The sequence below is a fragment of the Lissotriton vulgaris genome, chromosome 1_1 (assembly GCF_964263255.1).
Source record: "Lissotriton vulgaris chromosome 1_1, aLisVul1.2, whole genome shotgun sequence".
Classification (NCBI taxonomy): domain Eukaryota; kingdom Metazoa; phylum Chordata; class Amphibia; order Caudata; family Salamandridae; genus Lissotriton; species Lissotriton vulgaris.
In genome coordinates this window covers 2,029,134,160-2,029,149,018 of record NC_141685.1, presented here as the reverse complement: position 1 = coordinate 2,029,149,018, position 14,859 = coordinate 2,029,134,160, and the positions used below count along the sequence as shown (strand labels likewise).

At 41.7% G+C, this 14,859-nt stretch overlaps 1 protein-coding gene across 1 annotated transcript in view; it reads right to left on the bottom strand.

Annotated features, from left to right (window-relative positions):
- Positions 1 to 14,859, bottom strand: part of DNAI7 (dynein axonemal intermediate chain 7) — a 562,546-nt gene that overhangs the window by 301,144 nt on the left and 246,543 nt on the right. Inside the window, exon 8 of the mRNA XM_086920321.1 lies at positions 6,062 to 6,356. Within this exon, the coding sequence (XP_086776447.1) occupies positions 6,062 to 6,356 (295 nt within the window). The remainder of the gene's footprint in view (positions 1 to 6,061; positions 6,357 to 14,859) is intronic.

Sequence of the window (14,859 nt, the reverse complement as noted above, 5' to 3'; positions counted from 1 at the left end):
CATTGGCCCTACCTGGAGCAAGTTCTGCAGCGCGTCGGCTTTGGTGAGAAGCTACGCACTCGGGTCCTTAATTGCTACCGCTCACCCCAGGCAACGGTTCGGGTGAATGGTCACACGTCATCTCGCTTTCCCATAAAAAGAGGCACCCGATATGGAGCCATTAGAATTATGGATTAGGCGAGATTCTCTTCTCTTGGGGCTCAAGTTTGCTGGAGATGTACATACTATGAGTCTGTACATGGATGACATCCTGTTTTCCCTGCCCAACCTGATCCCTGCGTTGCGAGCCCTCTTTATTGAAAGCATTGCTTCGCACAGGCTTCGGGATTTAAGATCAACATGGACAAGTCGATCGCACTCAACATCTCCCATTCCCCGCCCACTTTAGCTCACTTACAAGAAGAACACCCCATACAATGGTCAACATCATCGATTCCGTACCTGGGAATTCAGTTAGGCCCCACTATACATGCCACAACTGAAACCAACTGCTGCATACTCCGCACACACATCCGTAAGGAACTTGGACAGTGGAAACACTATACTCTCTCCTGGCTAGGCAGGATAGCAGCCACTAAGATGACCATCCTCCCCCAGATCCTGTATTTATTTCAGACCCTCCCCCTCCGTCCTCCTTCAGGAGAAGTAGCTCGAATGTGTGGAAACATGCAGAAAGATTTTAACATTAGCTAAGGAGTGCAAAAAACAAACATTTTGTGCCCGATTCACTTAACTAATTTGAGACAAAAATCCCAAACTTACTACTTTTGGTATTCACAGAATGCACTTACTACTTTTGGTTAAACTTACTACTTTTGGTTAAACTTACTACTTTTGGTATTCACAGAAGGCATTTATTAGTAGTAAACTAACTTTACTACTACTAAATGCCTTCTGTGAATACCAAAAGTAATATGTTTAACCAAAAGTATTAAGTCTAACCAAAAGTAGTAAGTTTAACCAAAAGTAGTAAGTTTAACCAAAAGTAGTAAGTTTAACCAAAAGTAGTTAGTGCCTTCTGTGATCACCAAATGTAGTAAGTTTAGGATTTTGTTTCAGATTAGTTCTGTGAATCGGGCACTTTGTGATTAATATCTCCTTTCTGCCTATTACAGTGCAGTTCGAAAAACAGAGCAGAATTAAGAAAAGCAATGTTCGGTTTTCCTCTTTAAATAGCTGCTTTATTTATGCTCCATTACCTGACCAGCCCTTCCCCTCAGTTTCTGGCTTCTGTGCTCTGCCGTAAGTTATTACAGATGAGCGGCTACATTATTTCTTTAAAAAATGTGGATGGGCGAGTCACAAGTTGCTTATCATGAAACAATTGGAGACAGGTTTTTATACATGGATTGTACAATCCCATTTAATATAAATGCATTTCAAGCACTAACCACTTGGATCATTTATGATAAACATATAGCAAAAAGGTTTAAAACAACCAAAATTCCTAACAATATATTATACATACCCACTTATACATTATGTGTACAAACTAGCACAATAAATCATGTATGTGAATCATTCATATATGAATGTCTACCAGTACGTTATGAAGGAAAACCATAATGTAATGTTTGCAAACCAATAAGCTGTACATTTCAACCAATATATTACAAATATACCCTCTTGAATATATCTTTTCTCTCTCTCCTTATAACTTCTGCTCTCTTGCATTCATGCTATCTCTGTCGCTCTGTGCTCCACTTTTTGCCACTCTTGGCCTACTGCCTTCAGCTCTTTTGTCACTTTATCTCTTGGTTACTAATATTTGCTTTGCCCTTTTTTTGGCTTCTCAATCATTCTTTGCCTCCTGTCGGCCTTCTCTTGATTTTTACAGTCATCTCTGTCTCTTCTTCAAGAGTTTCTCACTCTTTCTGTGCTGCTTTACTTTGACTTTCTCACTTATTCTTTGCTGCTTTTTCATAGATTTCCTCACTTATTTTCCCACATTTTCTTGATTTTCTCACTCACTCCTCACCTTTTTGACCTTTTACTCACTCTTTGCAGCTTTTCCATAGCTCCTGAGACTTTCCGATTGTTCCCCGTTTGCTCTTTTTCTTTAATCTCGAACTATCTCAAACGTTTTTGCCACTCTTACCTCCTTTGTCTTCCTTTTCCTACTCTTTGCTCCCCTTTATGTCCTCATCCCCATGTGACAGCCTTTTCCACCTTTGCTCCAGTGCCACATTCCCTTCCTGCTGCATGTTCCAGCCCCACTTACCTCTCTATAGCTCCCCTCCCATCTACTCCTAGTTAATGGCACCGGCAGCACAGATGCTCACCGATGCACAGCGATCCCACCTAAAGTGTGCTAAAGGAAAGTTGATTTTGCCCACCTGCGCCCAGTACCAAGACCTCTAGTTACCATCCCACCCACAGCCCCCGATGATAACCCATTCAACTCTCTTCACCCTAAAGCCCAGGCACACCTCCCAGCACTTATGTCGAGCCTCACCAACCAACACTGAAGGGGCATTTTCATGGATTGATTGCCACTTATCCTGCTCTCCCTCCCCCTGCTCTCTCCAAACATGCTCCTAACCCATATCCACCAAAAGTCACTATCCTGCAGCCTTTAACACCCCCAAATTTCACCCCATCCATTCTCAATATTGCCTCCTCCTTAACACGTGTTCCCTCGCCAGATATGCTCAGTCGTTTGGTACTTCCTGCATGATCTCACACCAGACTTGCTCTTCCTCACCAAAACGGGACTGGTCCCAACATCAGCCCCAACATCACCATGGCAATACTTCCACAATAAAAGATCTTAAGACAGGACAAACAGATCCCGACGAGGAGTTGTCATACTTTTTAAAGAGCACATACGGTGCACCACCATAGCCATGAACATTAACAACAGTATGGAACACCTGACCTTCATCTGCACCTCAGCAACTACACCCTGAACGTAACCCTTATCTACTGACCTCTCATACTACACGCAATTGGAATTAGAACAACCACACCCTTGTCTACTTCATTGTGCCCAATCAACACAACTAGCCTGGAACAAGAGCTCAGAAGAAACCAGGTCATCAGAGTTTCAAATCCACCTTTCTCAACACCAGAACAACCTTGCTCAAACCATTTGGATCACTTCCACACAGGAGGTGCTCAAAACCAGTGGCACCCTTGCCCCACTCACAGCTACCAACACTAATAGGACCGGGCTAAAAGTAAGTTGGTGTACAGACGGACTTAGCGCCATCAAATGCAACTGCTATCAGCACAAATGCAGATTGAAGGCAGAGTCATGCCGACAAGGAAAAGGGCACATACAAGACACCCCTCAGAGAACACCATCAACAAATCAAAGTCACCAAAAGAGCAGCTCTCACCAACCGTATTGAAAACAACACCAAGGAGATTTTTGTCATCGTGAAGGACCTCTCCTCTCTTGCAGCTACCACCACCTGCATTGCCTCGTCACAGGACCTCTGCACCTCTCTTTATCAGCTGCAAGATCAGCGACATCTATGCTAACTTTAAACACCAGTTGGACTCTACCACTATTGCAGCCATCCAGCCCATCGAGAACAACTCGCAGAAATCCACCTCGATTATGTGGCATACCATCAAGGCAGAACAAACTTCATCAACCATGCATTCCATACATACTGGGACGCCCACGGACCACTGCCTGCACCACAGCTTTGCCAAAGGACTGGGCCCAATCAGCGCTGCCCTTACCTCGATTCACAATGCCTCGATCAATACAGCAACCTTACAAGTCACTAGGAAGTGCATCACAGTACTCCCCTCCTAAAGAAACCTTTTATCGACCGATCTTCGTGAAATCATACCCAGAAAAAGTCCTGGAAAAAATCAACCAAGAGCTAGCCGACCAACCCAATGACAACAACCTCTCCAACAACACCCAGTCCAGATTCAGGTCCAGCCAACGCACCAAGACTACTCTCAGATCCACCTGTGACCTAGGAGACACCACTGCCTTAATCATGCTAGACCTATTTGCCGCCTTCTACATGATCTCCCATCCCATACTATTTCAACACCTTCACAAAGCTAGTGTACAAGGTTCTGCACTTTGCTAGATCTGCTCTTTCTTAACAGATCGAACCCTGTCAGTCAACCTGACTCCCTTCAACTTCACTGCCGCCAGCCTCATCTGCGGAGTTCCCAACGTTCTTTGCTCAGCCCCACACTTTTTAACACCTACATAAACCCACTCACCTGCATCATCTGCACCCATGAAATAAATGTTGTCTCCTATGCAGATGATGCTCAGGCTAATCCTGTTCGACAAAACACCAACTACCCAGGCCAACTTTCCCTCCTGCATGTCTGATATCACCAGATGTATGAAACTTAACTATTTCAAACTCAAAGCAGAGAAAACAGAAGTTTTACTCTTCTGCAAATAAATATTACTTTGGAACTCTACCTGCTGGATGGCAGAACTCGGACCCAGCCTGTGCAAACCAAGCAAAGAACCTCGTCATAATGATGGGTGACCAGCTCATCATGAACTCACAAACTCCTTACAGACACATACAAATCCCTGCTCAATCCTGGCCCGCCTTCCTCAATAATCTCATCAACATCCACACTCCCACAAGCCGGAATCCAACTTGTATACATTCCCGCATAAGCAGAACCAGAACAGGAAGTCATGCTTCTCCCACTTTGTTCCCAAAGCCTGGAACAACCTGTCACTTCCTATCAAAGACACCTCCTCAGTTCTTGAATTTTGAAAAAAACACTGAAGACCTGACTTGTCACCGAGACATGGCAAAGTTATATCCTAGACGGCATGAGCTTATCTGTGCCAGGATACCCTGCCAGATGAATCGATCGTATGCTCTACAAATACCCATAACATAACAGAATAATGCAAACTTGTCCATTACAAGAGTGATCCAATATAGTATGTGTATGAAACATTGCATTAAACATTTCCACCCATGTATTGATCAAGCAACGCAGTATGTTATGCATTTAAATCAATGTGATACGTACAAAACTGGTACATTTTGAGGGTATTCAAATATGTCATGCATCTCAAAAAATGCATTACACGTCGGGCCCAGTGTGTTCCATGTCATGGCAGTAGGGTAGCTGGTAGGTTAAACAGGCAAACCACAATATTTTACAGATTAACCAATATGAGGGTAAACCAATAGTGTTTACCTGCAAACCAATACACACTGTGCAAGCACACTAACTGTCTTATAGATACAGCAGTATTTGCTGTGCATATACCAATGTAATAATAGGACACAGCTGCGTGATGTTGCTATATACGGTGTACTAGAAACATAGACTGATATGTTCAGCTCAAAAACATATATAAACCAATGTGCTTGATTCCAATAGTTTGTCTATTTATTAGCCAACATATTGATTCCTTCAAACCAGCTTTACTGTGCACAACCAGTATGATGTGTGCAAACCAATACACCTTGTTTGAACCAGTGCAGTATGCACAAAGGGACACGCAATAAGTTTCATATATAAACCAATGTAGTTGCTAGTGAATGCACCTCTATGACCAATATAAACAAATATGCATCATACAGGAAGCAATTGGATTTTGGCCTATGGCACCTCATAGAAAACAGCAAACATCCACAACAAAACGTGTTCTTTTGAACATAGGGTGAAAAAAGAACAAATTTCCATGGAGAGTCTTGTTGGCTGATCAATAGTAAGCTTTATAGCATGGTACTATCAACTGGAGGTCGCACTTGGTCTTGAAACCATTGATGCCATAAATAATTACCTTTCCCCACGATAGCTATCTGTTCTCAATATGCAGTGCATCAACACTTATGTTCAGGTCTGTCTAATTGCTCTTCTCCATTGTGAGGTTGGAAAGAGTGCAGGAAGAAGTTTTACCACACTGAGCTGAAAATTAGAAATCAACTTTGGAAAAAAACATTGCATTACTCAAACATTATCTTCTGTGATTTGGCAAAATTATTTATGGCTTCATCCACATAAAATGTCAGAATCTATGTAAAAGACGTTCAGTCGGGCATTTTATATTTGCAGTTGATTCTCAGATCAGCGCTTACATTGAAGTGAAGGGTCCTACCTTTCTTCCATCAATTTGTGTTTCATCAAGAGATGATGGAATTATTTCAGCTTCATTTTTGTCTTCCTCCCCCTCTGGGTAACTGACATTTTCACCAATACTCTCCAAATGTAGGTTTGACTTTTGTTTGCTTTCTTCTGCTGATTTTCGTGGTGGTGGTGGGGCATAGGTTGAACTGCGTTGAGAAACATGGTCGTAATAAGTGTGCAAAACGCGCAAAGCAATGCTGCTCATTGCCATTGGCCTTGGCAAATCAAATCCAAAGGCCCCATCAGGAAAAGTATAGCCTTTAAACCTGAAAAAAAAAAATAAGCTATGATATTGGAAACAGCCACTTAAAAAATATCACACAGTCATGTATGCCCTATTATTGCAATGGGTTAAGTAAAGGGGGGTTCACCCAAGTAAGTCACTGGGACCTGGGTACATATGTTGCTGATAGAGAGGGGTCCCAGTAAACAACCACAAAATTAAATGTAATTAACAAAAATCAATTAACAACAGTTTGCTACCATTGTTTTTATTTTCAATGTAGCTCAGCCATATTATTCAGGCAATTGACATAACACTTATAATTGCTATAAAGTGCCCTGGTAAAGGGGGGGGGGGGGGGAGTAGTGCAGTTAGTGTAGGAAGGGTAAGTGACATAACAAACAGAGCCAAAGGCTACGAACAGTCAAAGAAATTAAAGCTAGTTCACATTAGTAATGACCATAGGTTCCAAATTATAATTTGTAACAACACATGCTTCATGCAGGTATTAGATATCGTTGTTCATGGAATGAAGCTGAGAAACACACAAAACAGTCGACGTTTCGACCCCTATTGTGACCGCAGGAAGAAGTTAATCCCTTGCAATGGGGTCTTCATCAGGACGAGAAGAAGGGGGCACAACCGTAGATGCTTGTTATTGTAGGTGGAGAGCGATAAACTCCCACAAAGCAAAAGAAATGCAAAGACTAGATGGAAGGCACAAGTCTGGTCTCAAAACCACTGAAGAATGTTGGAAAGAACGTAGTTATGGTTGGTTGAGTCAGTGTCTGGTACAAATAATGGTACCGGTCCAGATTAATCATGGAAGAAACAGCAGGTCTCTGGTTATAAACAACGTATTCTCCTGGTTAAACACAACGCATTCTCCTATGGACTGTAATCACAGTGATCATACTACGTACAAAATGCATCAGCAATTGAAAAAACTGGTTGGACAACTTCGTAATTACTATGGAGGTTATTACAATAATTATGCTTTATGGCGGGAAAATCAGCAAGTCTTATAAACCTCAATGAACCTGTTACACACTAAGTGGGTCAGCAGATGAATGTCGGTCACCGTATCAGGAGGAGAAATCAGTGAACTAATTCGGGCCATATGGATGTACAGGCGGCATCTGCGTCAAAAAGGAATGAATCACGATGTCCGCAAAAATCGGTAAACTAATTCAGACCATACACGAGTACAGGCGGCATCTGCATCAGACGGAATGAATCACTGAGTCGGCAGCCGTCGCGTAGCAATTATTGCAATGGCTTTGGTTACTGTGCTTTCAGTAACTTAGAACAGTTCGCAAGTGTAAAAACTATAATAGATTGAGGTGATCTTAAAAATAGCGGATCCATTTTACCAAAAGAAATATCTTCTAGGAAAGAAATGATGCCATAACATCAGCAATGAGCATCCTCAATTTAGAGGTCTATTAAACGTATCTCGTTTTATTCTCCATCATCTACTAGTCTTTTACTGAAAATAAACTCCTCAAATCCCAGCTCTACATTTTCAGTAACTACATTAATTAGCCCCCCTCAAATATCATCTTGATATCTTCATCAAGTATTCTCAATTACTAGTGTCTGGATAGCATAGCATGTACACACTGGCACAAGCTCAGAGGCAAACAAATATACTTGTACATAGACACATTTGACAGGACATGCACTCTCTCACGCAAATGTACTGCTGATCCTTAACAGGCCCTCACTTTTTAGGTCGAGCATTTGAGACCTCTTGTATACTTTAGTACATTTCTCTTGTGAGTTTAAAGACATCCCCCGGCTTTTCATGTGTTTGTTTCAGCGTCTTTTAAACAGCCTTGCTTCTAGTGGCCAACTTTGTCCCTCCTTTTGCTCTTTCGTTGACTCCCATGGAGCAGGGAATAGGTACTGCAATGGTATGCTTTGGTATTTTATCTCTTGGTTTGGGGACTACTTTATTATTTATTTCCTGCTCGTGTTACACTGTGGGGGCTTCAGGCCCGTAGCTGGTTACTTTTTATTGCAGCATTCGTCCCTCCCACCTCCTCCCAAGCAGGATAAGAACAGCTGTTGTGCTCCGATTGGAGCTGTTGTGATGTGGGTACTCTGCGATGAGTGCAGGAGCCTTCTTGTTAAAGAGAGGTGGAAACGTGCTCAGCAGGACCAACAAAATTGCAAAGTTTTATTGGCTATAGTCAACTTTTGGTGTTGTTTATTGCGTCTTCTTTTCTCCCTTTGCCTGCATGCCTACCTCTGCAACAAAACACAAGACTGGCAAACGGCAGAGTAAGGCATGTGGGCAAAGTGAGAAAAGAAGATTTCTTTAACAGTGCACTTCATCTGAAAGCCATTTCCTCCTTGCACAATACAGAGCCTGTGTATCATCTCTAAGCACTTTACGGTGCAGAGGCCCGTATTTTCGGAGGGTGCATGGCGAGACAGCGGCCCGCGCTCGTTCAGTGTTTTTATTAAACTTGAACATGTGTTCATGAAGAAAAGGCTGCCAATGCAATGTACCACAATCTGGCCCGCGTGTGGTGCCTCAACAGATGTGTTTCGGTTATAGAGCCGGCTTCGCTTGTTTTATAAGGTCTCTGACATCCGGCAGTGGCAGACAATGTGGGTGGCTGTGTTGGGCTCGACATTAAATGTAAAGTCATTGATTCCGTTATCAGGCTCTCTAGACTAGCCTCAAATAGCTGCATAGAAATAGAAAGTGCATCCATGAACATTTCACAAGAATTCCCCCAGTCTTATGTTGCTGGAAGCTAACATGAAATCCAAGGGCTGCTTTTGTATGACTCATTCATTCACAGGTATTTACGAAGTGGTACATGCTATGGTGTGGATAAAGTTGTATTCGTCAGATAGTTCACGCATATTCATGAATCTCGCTGTCTCCCACCAGGCAGTAGCTAAACGTTTTTTGTTTGACCAGCAGTCGGTATTCACTTTGCGGTCGGATGCACACCTCCCCTGCTTTTTTTCTGTCTTTGTGTCAGTAAAAGCCAAAAGAGAAGAAGGCATCACTGTGATCCTAAATGCTTGCTTGCAACACAGAGTGCTAAGAGTTAATGTGTAAGTATGTTGCTTACCCAGCAGTTACCATATGAATTCCCCATGCCCCGAAATTATCTAAAACATTTTTTTGCTTGTTGGAATGAGTCAGCTCATCTGTAGGTCAGATTGGTGATCTAAAAAGTTCTGTTTTTATATATTTACACAGAAGTCGGTTAACTGTTTTGCAATGAGATGGAATCAGTGCATTAAACAGATTAATCGACAATACACTCCTTGCCACAGCCCCAACTGTTGATACTAAATACGTTTGTGGAATTAACACTTTGTAATTGCTCTTCCCACATTATACGTGCATCCAACACAGCTGGGCTCTTTGTCACACCTTATTATTTTCACAAAAACGCTAAAGTTTTAAAACACTGATTTGAAACATGCTTTTATGGGTGGTGCGCACAAAATCCTGTTTGCATATTCCATTGCTCAGCAAGCGTTGAAGAGCAGCTGTTCACGCTGCAGGTTTAAAGCTGAATGTGCAGCATGCAGCCCTGTGACCCCATCGGGTGGTTCTGATTCTGCACGGTTTCATTGATGGAAACGTCTGGAAAGTCATCATACCCCAGACTAACATTGGAAAACTAAAAGGCAGATTGTGCGCTAACCTAGAGCTGTTTAGCATTAATAATCTATTACTCATTCGTTACATTTAAAATGTGATCATGTGGGGCAGAGGGATGCAGGAGAGGCAGGAGGGTGAGCTCCGGAGGGGCTAAAATGAGTTATACTCCATCTTACATTAGGGCCCTGTAATGGTGATCGTGTTCTCTCCAGTGACCCACACTACGTGTTGACAAGGTAAGATACAAAGCACTTAGGGGCGTGGCGCAGTTACTGGAAGGAAAACGAATTGTCCCAGCCCCTCCTTCCCAACTCAAGTACTAATCTCTGCTCCTCTACATCTGGTTGCAACGCTGAGAGATGGCCTTCATAGGTCGGACCTGAAATATGGTACATCAGCATTTGAACTTAATTCCATCAGTTTAGTAGTTAGTCTTTTTGAATGATAAATGCCACTAAATATCAGTTTGGCTGTGTGCATATAGCATTTAACATAAACCTTTACCCTGTCTAGAGGGCATGTCACATTTATGTCATGTTTGTTTCTAAAGTGGTATAACAAGGTGATACATTGTTGTGCTCACCATTTCACACAAATGGGAATTTATCAGAAGATCCCTAATTGTGATTAAAGCTTAACATGTAATGCCTGCAGTATATGCAGATACATTGGAACATGCTTTTTTCTGAACTCCAGTCTGTCTGCTTGACGGCGTATTGATTTATTGTAAATTGATGGTAGCAGGGACAAATAAAGTGCTCATTATACTCTGTAGAACTAGATCTTTATAATCACTCAGGTGAATCAAAGTGTCCCATCCTACCCAATATAAGGAATTCCTTTTAATCGGTGATAGTTTACACCGAGGGCTTTCCAATAGCTCATTCCTCCCAGTATGTTGCTAAACTCTTCTCAGCTTGCTAGGAAAGTCTAACAAAAGGTAACTGAGATAATTAAATAGAATGCCATACAAAACGTACAACTGTTTTTTTTATTTCAAGTGTGTCAAACAAAGGTGAAAATGAGGGCCTCATTTATGAAAAGTGTTGCTTTGCTATGGTAAAACAGCAATGCAACACTTTTTATTGTGCCTCCTTGTGACACCATGGATTCGCCGTAATTACTGTACGTCACTCCTTGCCGCAAAGATTGACAGATGCGCTAGGAATCCTGGCGTATCTTGCTGAAGTGTGTCTGGAAACAGGCACAACTCCAGCAATGTGTGATTTCACATGGGGCAAGCCCCATTGAAAAGGTCTGCGTAACCCCTTAAGCTTGCTTCAAGCAGGCGTAAGCCCCCAAATCAGAAAATAATATCTTTGGGGGGACCCTGCCAAATCATAACCTAATGGAACCACTGCTAAGAGACTCGATCAAGGAAGAAGCCACTAGCTTAGTTCCTAAACCTCAGGACATGGTATTGACTGGCACCTCGCAAAGAGTTTCATCAAAGGTGGCCGCAATGAAAGGACTACCAAAGAGTAGTAATTTTGGTTTTTCCAAAATACAAAGGGAGCCAGAGGGGTCAGGTTCCCAGTTCATGCACTACCACTGCTCTGTTCACATTGCCTAGAATACAAGTAAAACCAGTGCATGTCTAGAGTACCTTGACCTTTTCTATTTTTGTGTTTAAAGAGTAGTAATGACACTGCTGTAAAGAGAAAAAGGGCGGGGGCTTGCAAAGACCTAAACCATCAAAAGCCCTGAGACTAAATAATCGGGAGGGGAATGCAATGTTGGGAACAGCACAGCAGGAACTAACTGACAGAGAGACAGGAGACATGGCTTCATGCTCCCTGTTGACTGAACCATTGTGGCAGAGATTAGAAACATTGGTTTACACAATGTTAAACCCTATTTCACAAAAATTAGACCTGATAGAGGAAAAGCTAACTGCCCTAGAACTCCATACTAAAGAAAAATCCCATGCATTAGAGGTAGTTCTAAAAAGGTGCACCCAAGTGACAGTAAAATCGACCCCCCCAGAACAAGCCCATAATCGGACTAGGCAGCAGCACAATGATGTGTAAATACAAAATATGTTCTAGCGTCTAGGATCTAATGGAACAAAAGGAAACAACAAACTCAACAAGAATTAAAGTGTGGTTTAGAAAAATGCATAAAATCTTGTGTGTGCGGATTCCCATCATACACCAAAAACGGTGATCAGCTTCATCATTTGGGTATCCTTTGTCTATAGAAGTGACAAATATGCTCTATAGAAATCAGATCTTGCTAGTGTCACAAAGGTATAAAAACCAAGATGAGCAAGATAAAGTGTATGGGAACAGATATAAGTGCAGTTGCAGAGGTGAAGTGCAAAGCTAAAATTGGTGCATGTACAGACTGTGAATTTTATTAGTGTCTGTCACGATTTCAATATGGACTCCTCCAGTATAATACAGTATAATACAGGAAGTAAACAGTATTCCACTAGTGTCTCACCAACTTACAGACTTGCCCAAGGTTTTATTGCTCAGCCATTAGCTAAAAAGGGAATTTTGAACCCTGTCCACTGTATATAACAATGATACAAGTGGCACATGATGATGTATTTCCTAAATGTGAATTAATACTACAGCTTTGATGGATTAGAATGTGATAACTTGTGGAGACACTATTTATATAATACAAAACCTAACAGTGTTATTATAATAGTGTCATAATAATAGTGTACATGTATTTCACGCCGCGTTGGGTCTTGTTAGACCATGTGCTGTTGACACTTGATTCTGTTTTTAAATGTTAAATTGTGGTACACTACAATAATTTTAGGTTGGTGTATTATTCTTTTTTTAGAGCGGTGCCTCCTTTATCCTGAGCTGTTGCCAGGTGGGGTGAGGCTTGGTCCTCCATACCATTGAGGTAAGATGGAGCTCTGCCCTAATCAATGGGCTTACATGATGGTATAAATTAGTTTGCCCACATGTATTGATGGAACTATCGATTCATTTTTTCTTTTTTCTTTTTTAAGAATCATTTGTGTTGTGTGTTTTTTCTTATCTATTTCAGAAATTTGCTGACACCAGGAGGAATATTGGATTGTGAGAATTCTATCTCACACTATATCCTTTATGATTACTTAGTAGTAACAATAGTTTGTTTGTCTTTTCTTTAGAGGTCCTGATGAAAGCACTTGGCTTAAACTTTGGCCTGACGTGCTGAAACATGTTAACCACTTTTGTTTAGGACAGCTATTTGTTAAAACTGGTCCTAGTATTCACGTTTTTAACCTTTGATCGTGACAGACACTAATAAAATTCACAGTCTGTTCATGCACCAATTTTAGCTTTGCACTTCCCCTCTGGCACTGCACTTATATCTGTTCCCATACACTTTATCTTGCTCATCTTCGTTTTTATACCTCTTTGACATTTGCAAGCTCTGATTTCTATAGAGCATATTTGTCACTTCTATAGACAAAGGATACCCAAATGATGAAGCTGATCACCGTTTTTGGTGTATGATGGGAATCCGCACCCACAAGATTTAATGCATTTTTCTAAACCACACTTTGATTCTTGTTGAGTTTGTTGTTTCCTTTTGTTCCATTAGATCCTAGACGCTAGAACATATTTTGTATTTACATGTCTGTATGGGGCTGCATGTTCTAGTTGGTCTATAAACCCTGGCCTCTGACCCGTATCTATCTTTCCTGTGTGTTTTAGCAGCACAATGATGCCAAACACACTCCCTGGTTTAGTAAATAGGTAACTACTTCTAATACAGCTCCACTTATAACTAGCCGTTTGACCCCCGCAACACAAAGCCTCCCTGTGCGAGAAATTCTACATAAGTGGCTGATACAACAAGCCAGGAAGTGGTAAGCTATAATACATTTCCCATAGGCCAGAATAGCACGCTGGTTCTGGAAGGGGGTTGGGGGGGGGGGTAAATGAGGCACAGATTCTACATCTACCCCTAGCAGCGGCTCCCTTGGCCGTAGTGTTGGGGAATGTCACACCATTACGGAAGGGACAATCAGAATCAACAATACAAATAATGACAAAATCTCTCCACTGGTTAAACCAAAATTTGGATATGGTGGGGGCCACAGGCAGGAATATTGAAAACCAGTTAATCATGGCAAGAATGGTATCATGGGTAAGCCCAGCTAGGAAACATTTGACGGGAGATTGTGTGGTTTTAAACCTTAAGAGCAATCTTGTTGGCTTCATCCTGGAGCACCTGGGTACGTTTATATGAGAAATTCACACATTATTGCCTTACCACTAGGATACTTCTATAGACCACTAACACTATTAAGATCTGCGGGACATTTACAAACAAAGGAAAGACCATTAGAGAGCCAATCCTGGGGAAATCGTGGGACTATTGACTGGAGGTTAGAGAATAGATACGACCCCTCTCTGAACTTGATGCTTGTGACTGACTACAGTCAGTTTGCAAAAGCACACAACAGATTCCAAAAAGGCAATCCCCCGAAACCCGGGTAAACATAGAGAACTCACAGCCACCTACTTCACAGGTACCTAGTTCGCATTTATTTGTTACACAACAGGAGAAACAAAGAAACGTATGGAAAATATCCTCATGGAATGTGGCTGGCATCACCCACAAGTTGACTGATACAAATTGGCTACAGTCATGGGACGATCAGGAAATAATATGCTTTCAAGAAACATGGGCCTTGGACCCGATTTTCATTAACGGATTTAGATCCTTTCAGAGTGAAGCAATTCCATCTACTTCTGGGAGGGTAAAGGGTGGCATTTTTACCTTAATTAGGATCGACCTAATGGTAAAAGTTAAAAACAATACTACAACCGAACCCAAATTTCCATATTTTGGTACTGGAATACAGCAGGAAGGGATATGGGTCCTAGTAAATTTTTATTTTATAATGACCGATTTTGGCCCAACTATGCATACGATTGTGGGTGAACTA